The 13099-nt window shown below is 31.7% G+C and overlaps 2 protein-coding genes and 2 long non-coding RNA genes across 4 annotated transcripts in view; 2 read left to right on the forward strand and 2 right to left on the reverse strand.

The window, feature by feature from the left end:
- The window catches only part of LOC136974210 (uncharacterized), a 30937-nt gene extending 22136 nt beyond the window's left edge, over positions 1-8801 (reverse strand). The window contains exons 1-2 of the mRNA XM_067269035.1: positions 8229-8801; positions 8082-8159 (exon numbers count right to left, since the gene is read on the reverse strand). Coding sequence (XP_067125136.1) covers positions 8082-8159; positions 8229-8342 — 192 coding nt within the window. The 5' untranslated portion in view covers positions 8343-8801. The remainder of the gene's footprint in view (positions 1-8081; positions 8160-8228) is intronic.
- Dhc16F (Dynein heavy chain at 16F) overlaps positions 1-13099 on the forward strand; it is a 383439-nt gene that overhangs the window by 48479 nt on the left and 321861 nt on the right. The window lies entirely within an intron of this gene.
- On the reverse strand, positions 4135-6980 carry LOC136974215 (uncharacterized). The gene is made up of 3 exons (XR_010880611.1): positions 6211-6980; positions 5868-6120; positions 4135-4796 (listed from the first exon to the last, which is right to left on the reverse strand). It is a non-coding gene; the product is annotated as an uncharacterized lncRNA (long non-coding RNA).
- LOC136974266 (uncharacterized) lies at positions 8912-11128 on the forward strand. The gene is made up of 2 exons (XR_010880617.1): positions 8912-9402; positions 10141-11128. It is a non-coding gene; the product is annotated as an uncharacterized lncRNA (long non-coding RNA).

The raw sequence follows: 13099 nt of genomic DNA on the forward strand, positions 1-13099 counted from the left end.
TATAACCTAACTTATCCTCATTCCATCACATATGAATGTTAAAGAAAGCTTTACAAAAAGTTTCTAGCTGTAATATAATTTTCACTAACTCAATTTCTTTTGAAGCTAAACTTTTAAATATGATGCTTAGATGTGATTTCTGTAACAAAGAAAGAATTTCAGATTTTCATCTGTTAACTGACTGCCATGATCCCCGTGCTAAGATTAGAAAGAAACATTTTACAAAACTAATCACATGGACTAATTATTTATTGCAACCAGTGGTAACATCAAAATTATTTATACATTATAAAAAATCATACAATTTAAATTTGCCAGATTCCCAAATTTTGGGAGTCTCCTCGCAAGTTCAAGAAAGTTGGCTGTTTGTTCTGTTAGTTATGGTAATGCAACATGTGGACAATCTGCCTAGGGAGATGTCTTCCGGAAAGTCTTCTTAAGAGTAACTGGCCCCTATTTAGGCATTGAAGATATGGAAGAAACCCAGAAAATTCCACGTGGCTAGCCCGTCCTGGCGAGGAGCAAACCCAGGACCGAACTACCACCATTCAGGGAATGGAACAGCTTGGCCACTGGTGAGCCCCAGGGAAATTAGCAACTCAATTCTAAGTATATATAAAATCAAAAATTGTTTTGTTATAAAGTTTGTATTTTTGTCTATGCTATAAATCAGCACAGACAAAAGTATAAACCATAAGTCTCTCCCTCTGTAACAAGGTTTACTTTCATCACAATAATTATTACTGAATAACTGATAATTATGCAGATATTTTATACATCTCAAAATGGTGCACTTAATCTACCTTAATTTAGTTCTAATCCACATCAATGGCACTCTTCTGTTTAGTTATCTACAAGTGATATAATAAAGTTGCAACTGTTGTGCATGCAAAATGTATGAAGACAAATGGTCTGCATGTAATATCATTTTCAATAGTTACACGATAAAATATTTTTAAACTGTTCCAGTACTGTAAAGGTTTCTTTTTGAGAATTTAACTAAAAAAAAGGAAACTTGTAATTTTGGAAAAAAAATGTACTTACTGTTAGTGTAATGTACCTCCTTTCTATCTCATTGCACTTGTCATCAAAGGGAAAACATAATTTGCATAATACTACAAATTAACATAACATAGCATTTATCAGCCAAAATACTTGTGCTTTTGAAAGCTCTCAAACATTAGAAAAATAAAAGTCAGGGAAACTGCAGAAAAAGTACTAAAATGTTAAACAAAAGCTGAAACAAAAAAAAAGTAAAATAAATTATTTACAATATTACAGTTATATGAAATTAAGAAAGAACTATGAAACAAGTTTATAAACAAAGACATTTCTTCCATGATGATAATGTAATGAAAGAACATCAATTTTTAAAATAATAAAAAGTCAAAATTGAAGGTTAATTCAGCAGCTTATTAGCCATAAGGTAATTTATACCAGGAGAAAATCAAACACTTTGCATCAACTGTTTGATTGCACATGATCAACATCAAGTTACTTATAGAAAAGAATTAGACAAAGTAGAAGAGTGATATATTAACTTATTAATTTTTCTTTTTTAGAATTAAATTATGACAAATTCTTATAAAATAATTGATGTAAGTGTAAGCTAGAGTTTCCAGATAAATTTAAAAAAAAAAATACATGCCCATTAATTATTTAATACAAGTATTTTTTCAGTTTAATTACAATGGATAGATTAGCATTTAATTTCAAGTAATTTTTAAAAATACCCTCATTTGAAACAAAGGCAAAAATAAATCCATTAGTGCTGTTACAAAATACTATTTCAATCCATTTAGTCAATTACTAACTATAGAACAATCAAACATTTAAATTTCATAGAAGTTTTGAGAATTCTAATGAATAATCTTACTTTAACAAAATTGTAATCACGGTTGAAATACAGGATCTTCCAAAATAAATGCTACCATTTTAAAGTACCGTAATTACGTTAATTATTATCCAAAAAGAATGCAATGTATAGTTTGGTCTAATGATCTGTTCATGTTTGTATAACCGATAAGCAGAGCCGTAACTTATCGATTACAATTTCAAGACACTCCACCTGTCATCAAAGAGTTGACCGTTACAATTTGAGATGGACTGTTCCGATTTGTGACGAGGAAGTAGAAAGTTGGTCAAGAGGGGCATTAAAGCGATGTCACGTAACTGTTTTACTCGAGAAAATCGAGTAAAATTAATTGATGATCACTTACTTATCCATGCTTATATAGCGTTTTTTATTTTAAAGTTGTAAAGTTACAGTAATCATTTAGGAAAAATTACGATTATATCTTTTATTTCAATCAGTTTTCTTCCTTTCAACGTGTTTTTATATTTATTTTGTTGTAATTTGATTTGAAAAAGCAAAGAAACACACAAACTTCCACTTAGCTCAAGTTTCGTGGACCCACCCACGGTTTTGTTTGTAATTGGAGAAAGAAGTGTTTTCTTTCACGATCAGTGTAGAGTTTATTATCTTTTAATATTGCACGACACATCTTCACAATTTCCGCTAATCCAATATTGCTCTCTGAACACTCTTTATCGTCTGGTGTTTTCCTTTTTTTTTCCCTGTTAAGTGTCGCCTCTCATCTCTCTGAAAATCATCCATCCCTGTAAAGCAGCTAAGTCTTGTAAAGTAGTCAAACTTCGAATAAATTTATAAATTTTATAACAAAAAAAATCTACAAATAAAATTTATAAAAATATTTGTCTAATCAACATAAAATGTCTATGGCTAATATCATTTAGTGACTTAATTCAAAGGAATATTTGTTCTCTGAATTTCTAAGATTTACAGGAAATTACTTTTTCTTATTATTTGATTCATATGTTTATCGCATGCATGACGGCTGAAGTTAATGACTTATCACATCATTTTTTAGGAAAAGTTCAAGTAGAAAACAGAAAACCATGTATAATTTACAGTTAGAATAACTCTTATAACGTTTAATGATGAAAGTCGTAAAATAATGAAACTTTCTGCATCACATATAACAATATAATGAAATAAATAGCAGTCACATCTTTAATTAAAACAACGTGACTTGTCATGTATCGCATTGTCCCAGGTAAAGCAGAGCAACTTATATATAAAAACTAATTCCTGTAATGCAAACTGTGTAACTTGTAAAATTTTCGTTCATTTTGTAACATTATTTGGGCATTTATTTGATAAAATTATGGAAAATGTTTTAAGTTATATAAAGATAGAAATTTATGCCTTTGACATGTCGTAAATTGTCAAATTTTTGATAATGTCTGCATTATTTCTTGGATCTCTTAATTTCTCGTATAGGAAACATTCCTGATTATTTAAATAATCATTAAAAATGTTGATACTTTCCTAATATTTCAAGCGTGAGATTTTTTTACTTTAAAGTTGTGAACTTACGGTAATCACTGTAAAAAAAAAAATTATGGTTATGTCTTTTATTTCAATCAGTTTTCTTCCTTTTAACATCTTTTTATATTTATTTTGTTGTAATTTGATTTGAAAAAGCAAAGAAATGCACATATCAACTTCCACTTAGCTCAAGTTTCACGAACCAACTGCGGTTTTGTTTGTAATTGGAGAAGTGTTTTCTTTTACGGTCAGTGTAGAGTGTATTATTTTAGCCACCATCCACCTCACTGCTATTATAAACAAGCTGTTACTTGTATATAAAAGTTTCATCTTTTGTTCCGATGTGTTTAATTTTATTTATTTATCTTATGCAATTATCTTAAGAGCTTTGTTGTAATTGATTTATTTCTGCTCCACTCAAAGATACTTATATGATGTTTAAATATTATATTACTTTTATGAATTTAAATATAAACTTTCTCATAAAAATTCTTGTTATTTTATGAAATATTTATTGGTTAAATGGCGAAAACTCACAGACATTTCTGTAGACCTCTACCTCGTTTGTATCCTTTGTTTTACGAATATAATGATTAAACTCAATTTTATTATTTCAATTTTTGTAATGTAGAGACTGAAAACAAGTATATATATATATATATATATATATATATATATATATATATATATATATGTATGTATATGTGTGTGTGTGTGTGTTTGTAATGTTTATGTGATCTTTTGATCAATGTGTTTAAAACACATAACATATACAGTAAAACTTCATTGCACAAATATTCCATTTAATTAGGCCATAGAGAAGAAGGGAAAACATTCAAAGAGATAACAAAAATGTTTAAATTTAATACATGAACAGTTACTAATATCTGCAAACAGAATATTGAAAGAGGAATGATTTCACCGAAAAAGGGAAAAGGTCGTGGACGATTCACTGCCGAAGAAGAAAATCAACATTTAAAGCAGCGTAGCGAAGATGTTTAATATTTCGTCCAGAAGCCGGCGTTGTCGATCACCATTTTCATCCTATTCGGCATACTGTTTACTAGCTTGTGACAAATGTTAGTGTTGCCAAATCTTTCCCATCTCTTGCAAAGGGCTTCCTAGAGTTTATCCGGAGTGGAAACATTGAATGGCTCATCTCCCATCGCCGCCCACAGATGTTCAATGGGGTTTAGATCAGCTCCCCTTCCTGGCCAGTTTAAGACGTCGATGTTTGTGTGACATTCCAGCCAGTTTCTGGTCAATCTGGCTGTGTGTATCGGGGAGCGATCATGGACGAACGGGACCTTTACTGATGGATCCAACCCTTGGAGAGAGGGTAAAAAGTTCCCTTCTAAAATGTTCACATACTGGGCTGCAGTTAGGTGGCCATTTATTCTTACAAAGGCACCGGGACCGGATGCCGACATCCATCCCCATACTCCTGCAAAACAAAAGAAAAAAATTAATTAAAAGCACGAAAACATGCATATAATCATAAATATCATCAACGCAATTTAGTTTTAATGCTTGTGTTATTGCATTGCTTATACACTCTACTTACTTCTAGCATATTTTATAATTGCTTTCATTTTAACTACTTACAAACAGGTTATATTAAACTATCGAAAACAATCTGATAATTATTAAGATAATATATTTGTATTTTCATAATACTGTAAGAGAATTATCATCGGATAATTCTCTTACACGTTTTTATTTTTATTTTCGAAATGTTTCATTAAAAACTCATTTTCAAATTCTCTGCGCCATTTTTACGCATTCATAACTTAAAAAATAATAATAATTCAATAGAACTAAGCAATAAATTATTTATTAATAATAACAACACTGACGAAAAAATAGCAGAAAGGCTACTTTTTGCAAAAACTTGATAACAATTAAAAATATAAAATTTTGACCTCTCAACATTTTGCACTACAAATACTACACTTGTTTTGCTTATTCTAGGGTTCTATGCTCGTGGGAAACACTTTAAGACACGTTTAGAAAAAAGATAAACAAATGCCAATGAGGGGCTCGAGCATTGGCATGGAACGGAAAAGACATTATAAAATTACTATAAATAGAGTTTGTCCTTTAGTAATGCCATGTAATATAGGTGAAAATAACTATTTCATTACATCAACTTATCGATATACTATAACAAATAAATTCTTTCAATAATATTTTGTTGAAAAGAAGGACATTGGCTATCATAAACAACACATCAGATGCTAGGATAATTAAAACTTAAATCATAATTTGACATTAAATAAAAAATCATAATTAAATTAAATCATAATTTGACAAAAATTATTCATGTAAGTGGAACTACTGATGTCGACAGTGTGGATTATTGCACACCGAGTAAAAACAGATTGGACACGAAGCATAAGAGTAGGATCGCTTCAAAACTCTGCCGTGATTTCTTGTCACAGGTGTGTAAATTTATCATCGAATATCGGTTTAATATATATTCAAAGTAAGAAAAAGCAAACTTATAGAACCTTACCTACTGAGAATCGTCCGCTTCTTTTCCTTGGGCATACATATTTGATAATGAGCCTCTCACCTCAAGGCCAATGCACCCAAACAGCTCCACTTTCATCACTGGAAAAACTTTTTTTGTCCGAAAACCTGACGTTTTCCCATTCCTTGGTCCAATGAAGTTGTTGGTAGGCAAAGCCTAAACAGTCGATCATGTTAATATTAGATAATATTTGTTTCTGGGCAGACCTCTCCCTGGTAAATTGAATTCTCTTAGTCTAATAATATAATAAAATATTCTTAATAAAGTTTTATTTATATGAATGCATCTTTTTAATGTCTGGGTATTACACTCAAATGCTACATACCTTCGCGTAACTGTATTTACTGAAATAGGTAAGGATAACTCAGATTTCAGTATTCTTGCTGACTTAAATGAATCATCTTCGCTAGACTGCTTTAAACATTGATCCTCTTCTTCGGATGTAAATCTTGCACGACCTTTTGCCTTTCTTGGTGAAACCATTCCTCTTTCAATTTTCTGTTTACAGATTTTAATAACTGTTCTTGTAGTGATTTTGAACATTTCTGCTATCTCTTTGACTGTTTTCCCTTCTTCTCCATGTTGAACAACTAATTTTCTGACGTCTTTCAAAACAGCTTTAGGCATTTTTATAACTTATAACGTATCCAAATAAACGGACTCCCTCTCGCCAGTTCGTCGTACTGAATTGAAATCAACTTCTCTTCTGTCCACTACTCAGACACTCCTTCTTCCAAACTCTTCCCTCTTCTTTTTCCCACCTTTTCTCACCTCTTTAATGGCTTTGTCTCCCCCTTGTTTAGGGCCAATATCACTACTTATACAAAACAGAACAATTATTATAATTCATCTTATTTAAATGCACTTTTTCATCTATTTTATTGTCTGCTCTTTGTTTCTATTATTTTTTGTTAAGTGTTGCCGGTAAAGCAGCTAAGTCTTGCAAAGTAGTCGAACTTCTTGAATAAATTTATAAATGTTATAACGAAAAAAATCTACAAATAAAATTTATAAAAACATTTATCTAATCAACATAAAATGTCTATGGCTAATATCGTTTAGCGAATTAATTCAAAGAAATACACCATGAGGTGTTTCATTGGATAATAACCAACCATTTATACTCCGTATTAGTCGTAATCCTTCATGTAGTTGTGAGCACTAAAGCGCACAACTACATGCGGAGTGTTAGGCAAGGCAAGCAGTAGCAGGCCTTGACGATGTGGAGCATGGAGAATAAGGCAGTATGCTGATACATGTTAATTAAAAACTAACCTTTGGAGGCAAATAGCTCACAAAGAGTCACATGTACACAGACCTGCATATACAGGTATGGTTCCTTTTTTGCTCATATAGGGAGTCTACAATTCTGGAGATGCAAAACCCCTCATTCAGAGCTTGAATCTTGCCAGATGTATACATCTTACTGTCTACATATTTCAGAATCATAAATACATTCCAGCCCAAGTAAAAACAGTGGTGATATTCAGTGGGTTTGCACAGGTTCGCCCAAACCCGTTGTTAAAATTTTCAGTTTTCCGAACCTTGTTAAACACACGAACATTTCTCAGTGGTTTTGTTTTTTTTTTAAAAATATATTAAAATATACGTATTATACTCAGTAATACTACTAAACTAGAGCCTTATACCCCGTTTGCACCGAGCATTTCAATCTAGGTTGTGAGCAAGGTCGGGGACTATGTCTTGGTGCGATCTCTCTCGACCAAAACGAGGTTTAATCGCAATCGATTCAAAAGAGTTCTTGAAACTAGATCCAGTCATAAGAGAGATCCCACAATCTCACGCGCACGAGATAATACAAGATGGCTGTGGAACACGTGTTGGGCTATAGATAGCGAAATAAAAAGGATATTGTATTTTGAGAGATGATGACATCTGTCTATTATCAGCAGCGCCATTTGGCCATTTGAGATGAAAAATTTCTCTGCCTAAAAAAAAAAAAATCGACAGCACTAATATACTATTGTTACCTGGTCTTTGCCCAGGGCTCCTTACGTTCCAAATACACCACTGATTATTAGATATATCGCAAGAAAAGGTATTGTATTTATTTCTAGCCAAAACTTCCATTTCGTTTGTCGGTGATTGTCAGGGAAAAATTATCTGCCAGCAAACCCTTTGTTAACTATTTTGAATATCACCACTGAGTAAAAAGAATTCAAAATAAGAATATACCTTCGTTGCTTCTTTTATAAAATTTTGAATTTCTTCTGATATTGCCGATCTTTCCGACGAATCCGTTAAGGAAATTTCCTAAATTAATACATGTCAAATAAAACTACGAACATCGTTTAAATATGATAACATGCATTTGTTTCATACCTTATTTTCTGGCTTTTCATCGTCTACTTTCAACTGTTTAACGGCTGTCAGTATTTCATCATCTTCCAACGAACGATCCAAATCAAATAATTTTAATTCGTCTTTCTTATCCATTTTAGGCACTTCAATAATACAACACTTAGGCTAAGTATTGACTCAGATTACGATAAAATTTGAAATAAATCTACTTTTATTATTAAATGCATCACTAAAGTTCTGAAGTTCATAATAAATTTAAAAATTCCCCGGAAAATGTCTACAAACACTTCAAATATTTAAGTATAAATTGTATATTGCATAATATTAAATAATTACAAGTTCTTTAGACCAAAATAATTAATAGTATGGTATTAATGTATAATCGCATCTTTCATTTTGCGGCAGCAATATCTTACCAAATGACTTATAAAATCAAAAAATAATCAATTTATGTTAATTATAGCATGCAAACAAAACACGCTGCGGGCGAAACATCTTGGAAATCGGACCTCTGGTGGCCTAAATAAGAAATCTGAATAATTTAAATATTTATTATCTATTTAATTTTAATGATTATTCAATTATACAATAAAATAATTTGATATTTTACAATATAATGTAATTTTTAAAGTTATTTTTACAATTTAATTTGATTCTAATGAGAGCTCGAAAGATATTTAACCTACGCGTGCTGCCCTCTTTCTCTCTTACTTATTATGACGTTATGCGTCATGCATATGTTTTGTTCCCTTCGATCTCCGATTGGTCGAAAACATGTAATCAATTCACACATGTGTTCAGAACCATAATTGTTAGAGAATATGGTTGAGGAGAGAGATTTCGAGTCGACATCACGAGTGACGTCATGAGCATGAACAATTGTCCGGCGCCATCTTTGTGGTTTGTTTACGTTTTAAATGTGTTTATGCGCGGTTTAGCTGGAGTTCGTGTTGTTTATTCGTCGTTAATATCATTATGGTGAATTGTTGTGTAATTGGATGTAATGCTAGTTCACTCAAGAACAAAGGAACATCATTTTTTAAAATTCCCGGCATTATTTGTCATCAAGGATTCCAAACTGAGGAGCTTTCACGACGGAGGCAGTCTGCATGGCTCTCGAGAATTAACCGGAAAAATTTCAATACGGATAAAGTAAATGTAAATACACGAGTTTGTCAGAAACATTTCATTTCAGGTAAGCAATAAATCAGATTTTTAGTTGTCAATAAATGATTAGATAAACTTTGGCATGAGTATCATAAAGTGTGTACGAGCCGGTTACATAAATCCGTTTGTTAATACCTACGAAAGTTAAATAAGTGTAACAACCGCAGATTTTAGTTTGAATAGATTATGAGTGAGTTCTAATTTAATTTTTCACCTTTCAGTTTGTTTTCTTAGTGTCTGCTTGTAATAAATACACAGTAGAGTTAATATTAAAGTGTTAAATAAAAATAGTCGCTTAGAAGATGAGGAATTAGAAATGCATTTTAAACCAATTGTCCTTCCAGTCTAATTTACATAAAAAGAGTGTGTATTTTTAAAGATATAAACCAAACATTTCCATTGATCACTTATAAATAGCTAAATTAGGTTATTTTGGTGAGCAGCATTAACATTTCTTTAAAATACTACTTTTTACAATGATTTTTTTTACATTACTAACAAATAATCATTAAATATACCCTTCAAGTTCCCGACAAATTCTTATTTATTATTTACATACAACATACCATAATGATAAGGTATTTTTAATATTAATTGTTTATTATTAATAATTATATATATATATATAATTGTTATTTTTATAACAATAATATATATATAATTATTAATTTTATAAATTATTGTTATTAATATATATTAATAACAATAATTTAATATTAAATTGTCATAATAATTTATTATTAATAAAGTTTTTTTTACCCCAAAGGGAAACCTTCCTCATTGTATGATGAGTCATCACCAGACTGGGTGCCAACATTATACATGGGATATGAGAGTGGCCTCAACCCAACTGCTTATCAGGAGCGTTATAAAAGAGCACGTAATCGGGTGAAATCCAACCACTTGTAAGATACTTATGGGCCTGTAAAGATATTTAAGCTTTCATTTGTGAGAATGTAGTAATTTGTCGTCAAAACCAAATAGTTTATAATGTCAAATTCTACTTTAGGCCATAACTCTTGATCTACAACGTAGATACTGGCTTCATATGAACACCTTGACATAATGAAACTTTCTCTTCGTATAAAACAGCATCTCGTCCTGTCAGACTGAAAGAATAGCCCGCCAAAAAAGCATCTTTCTTTTAACTTTCTCCTTGATCTAAAAATACTGCAGTTCTGTTAAGTTTAAATTAAGAAAAAACTTTCCCAACCTTGTCGAATAACAAACCACGTGCAAAGCTATGCAAGCAGAAGCTAGATCATAAACATGGCAAAGGGTAAACGTGCGTTTTATCACGTGACATGTGACTTTGAAACCTCTAGATAATCATATGATCACACCACTTCTTTTGCTCGCCTAACTAAAATGGGTAAGACGACACTTTTTGCCGCTAGTAGCGCTCCGCTCGCATGTCGCCCGATTTTTGTATTATATACATGGAAAAGAAAGCTTTTGTTATCCAGTGTGGTTTTCTGCCATTTTTTCACAATAATTTATCTAAGGTGGAAACAGATTACTGCGGTAAAAATTACATTTCTGTCTAAAACTTTAAACAATGCAAATTCATATTTTATTGTAGATGAAATTGAGAAGAATGCGCAGATGTTTGCACCTTGTTGTAAGTCATGTTAAACTGTATAAAAATGTGATAAAGAAAAAAGATTGGTTAAGTAAATCTATGGAATCATCACTTACCGCAAATTGGTCGAAAGTTAACTATTGAATAAAAATCAAATGCAGTGGATTCTCGATCTATTGTTCCCGTATCAATCGTTTTTCCGCATCTATCGGTTGTTTTCTCCAGTCCCAAATAAGGATCCATATATATATACACAAGTGACTGAAAACTCGGCGATTATAATTTACTGAAACCACTTGGAAGAAAAATACACCAACCGATACTGTACGCCAGGGTCGCAAACTGGCAAGTCGCGGGCCGAATACGGCCAGCGGCTCGATTATTTCTAAAAAATCTAGCAGTAAGTTACGCAGCTTTCTCATCTTTTATGAAATTACATTTTAAAAATAACATTTGTATTATTAAGCAAAATAACTAAAATTGTATATGGCGCAATCTGTTATATAAATTTTTTATAACAATTTTATCAGTTTTTAAAAATAATATAAGACTTAATTTTAAGGGTAGAAAAAGTTAAAGAAAGACATATCTTGTTATTTACTTACAAAATTTAAAAAAATAATAATAAATAAGTAGTCATTTTGACTCACCGTCTCAGTTCAGAGTTAAATTCGTAACCATAATAAAAATTTGCTAATTCTACATAAATATTGCTAATAAACTGGATCTTGAAGTATATACTATATTTATTTAACTTTTATTTTCTAACATTGTAACAGTTTCAGACAGGTGAAGAAAACCCATAAAATTTTACGCGGCCATCCCATTGTTCAGGCGCGAATCCACCATCAACTGCTAATGTTTGGTGGTTTATGCACTCTGCCACCTGTAGGCGGCACAGGCCCTCACTTTTATAATGACATTTCGTATTATGTTACAGATATTATACAATGCATTTTTAATTAAAATTTATTTATTTTAAAGTTCTTAATTCGGCAACCGTTAGTTAACTTTTGTTATTGTCCTGTTAAACATTTTTATAGGTTTTTTAAGAACGGTATTTAGTAATGATCAATTTTATAACAACATCTGAACATGTGAGGACCCGAACGGGGGTTGACTAGGAGGTCCAAATGGGAGATGTTAACAAGAGCTTAAAAATCTCCCTTTACAACACAAAGGGACGAAATTGGAGGTCTACCTTGGTTAATAGAAGTTTTTTTTTGAAATATTTAAACAATGAAAAAGAACGAATTCGAGAAACACGCGACGAGAGAGGAATCAAGTTCTGTCGCGAAGATGACCTCTCCCGCGCCCTCCATCGGGTTTCGAATTGGCACCAGCTGACAATGAGAGACCAATGGAGAGACGACTTGGGGAAAACGATATAAAACCCATCGTTTCTCAAGGACATGGGTTGGTCTTGTTTGGATACGTGAGTTTCCTCTCTTGCCGTGTGTGCTCCCGAAATATTCGGGATACGGACCTTTCGGACTTTGTGGAGGCATTGTCAACTGTGGTGTTTCTTAATATATTTTTTCGTACATAAACCGTAATCGGAAGAAATTCCTAATCTGAACAACCCCAGTCCCCAATTGATTCCGATTTTCGGTTCACTACTGTACAATATAAATTATAACACAGTATAATTCTATTTATTTTGTATCCATCAATTAATCCTTAGTCTACCATATTGTGTTACTCTACACTATATAGGCTACCTGGACTGTATATTGTAAATTTTTTTTTATAACGTAGTTTATGTAACTTGTTTTGTATAACGTTCTGAAAATTTCAGCTTTTTAAGTCCGTTGACAATGCGTTTTTAATGATGTTTTACGGGAGTAGCCTCATGCCCGTCATCCTCCCCATCCTGAAACCCGATAATCATAACGAAATACAGAAGTTAATTTACTCGGGGTTTTTTTTTAATTTCTGATTAGTATTTTCTTTATTCTATTAATTTTTCTAACTCTCTATTTACCACCAGGACATACTTTCCATGTTAAATTGGAGGAAAACTAGTTTAAGTTAACATTCTTGAATTGATTAAAATGAATGTGCAGCACTTTAATACTAATCAACTTTGCTTCTCACAAATTAACATTGTTCAAAACGGTTGCTGATTATTCTTTGTGAGTCG

The sequence above is a fragment of the Centruroides vittatus genome, unplaced genomic scaffold, assembly GCF_030686945.1.
Source record: "Centruroides vittatus isolate TY-2023 unplaced genomic scaffold, ASM3068694v2 contig_345, whole genome shotgun sequence".
Taxonomy (NCBI): domain Eukaryota; kingdom Metazoa; phylum Arthropoda; class Arachnida; order Scorpiones; family Buthidae; genus Centruroides; species Centruroides vittatus.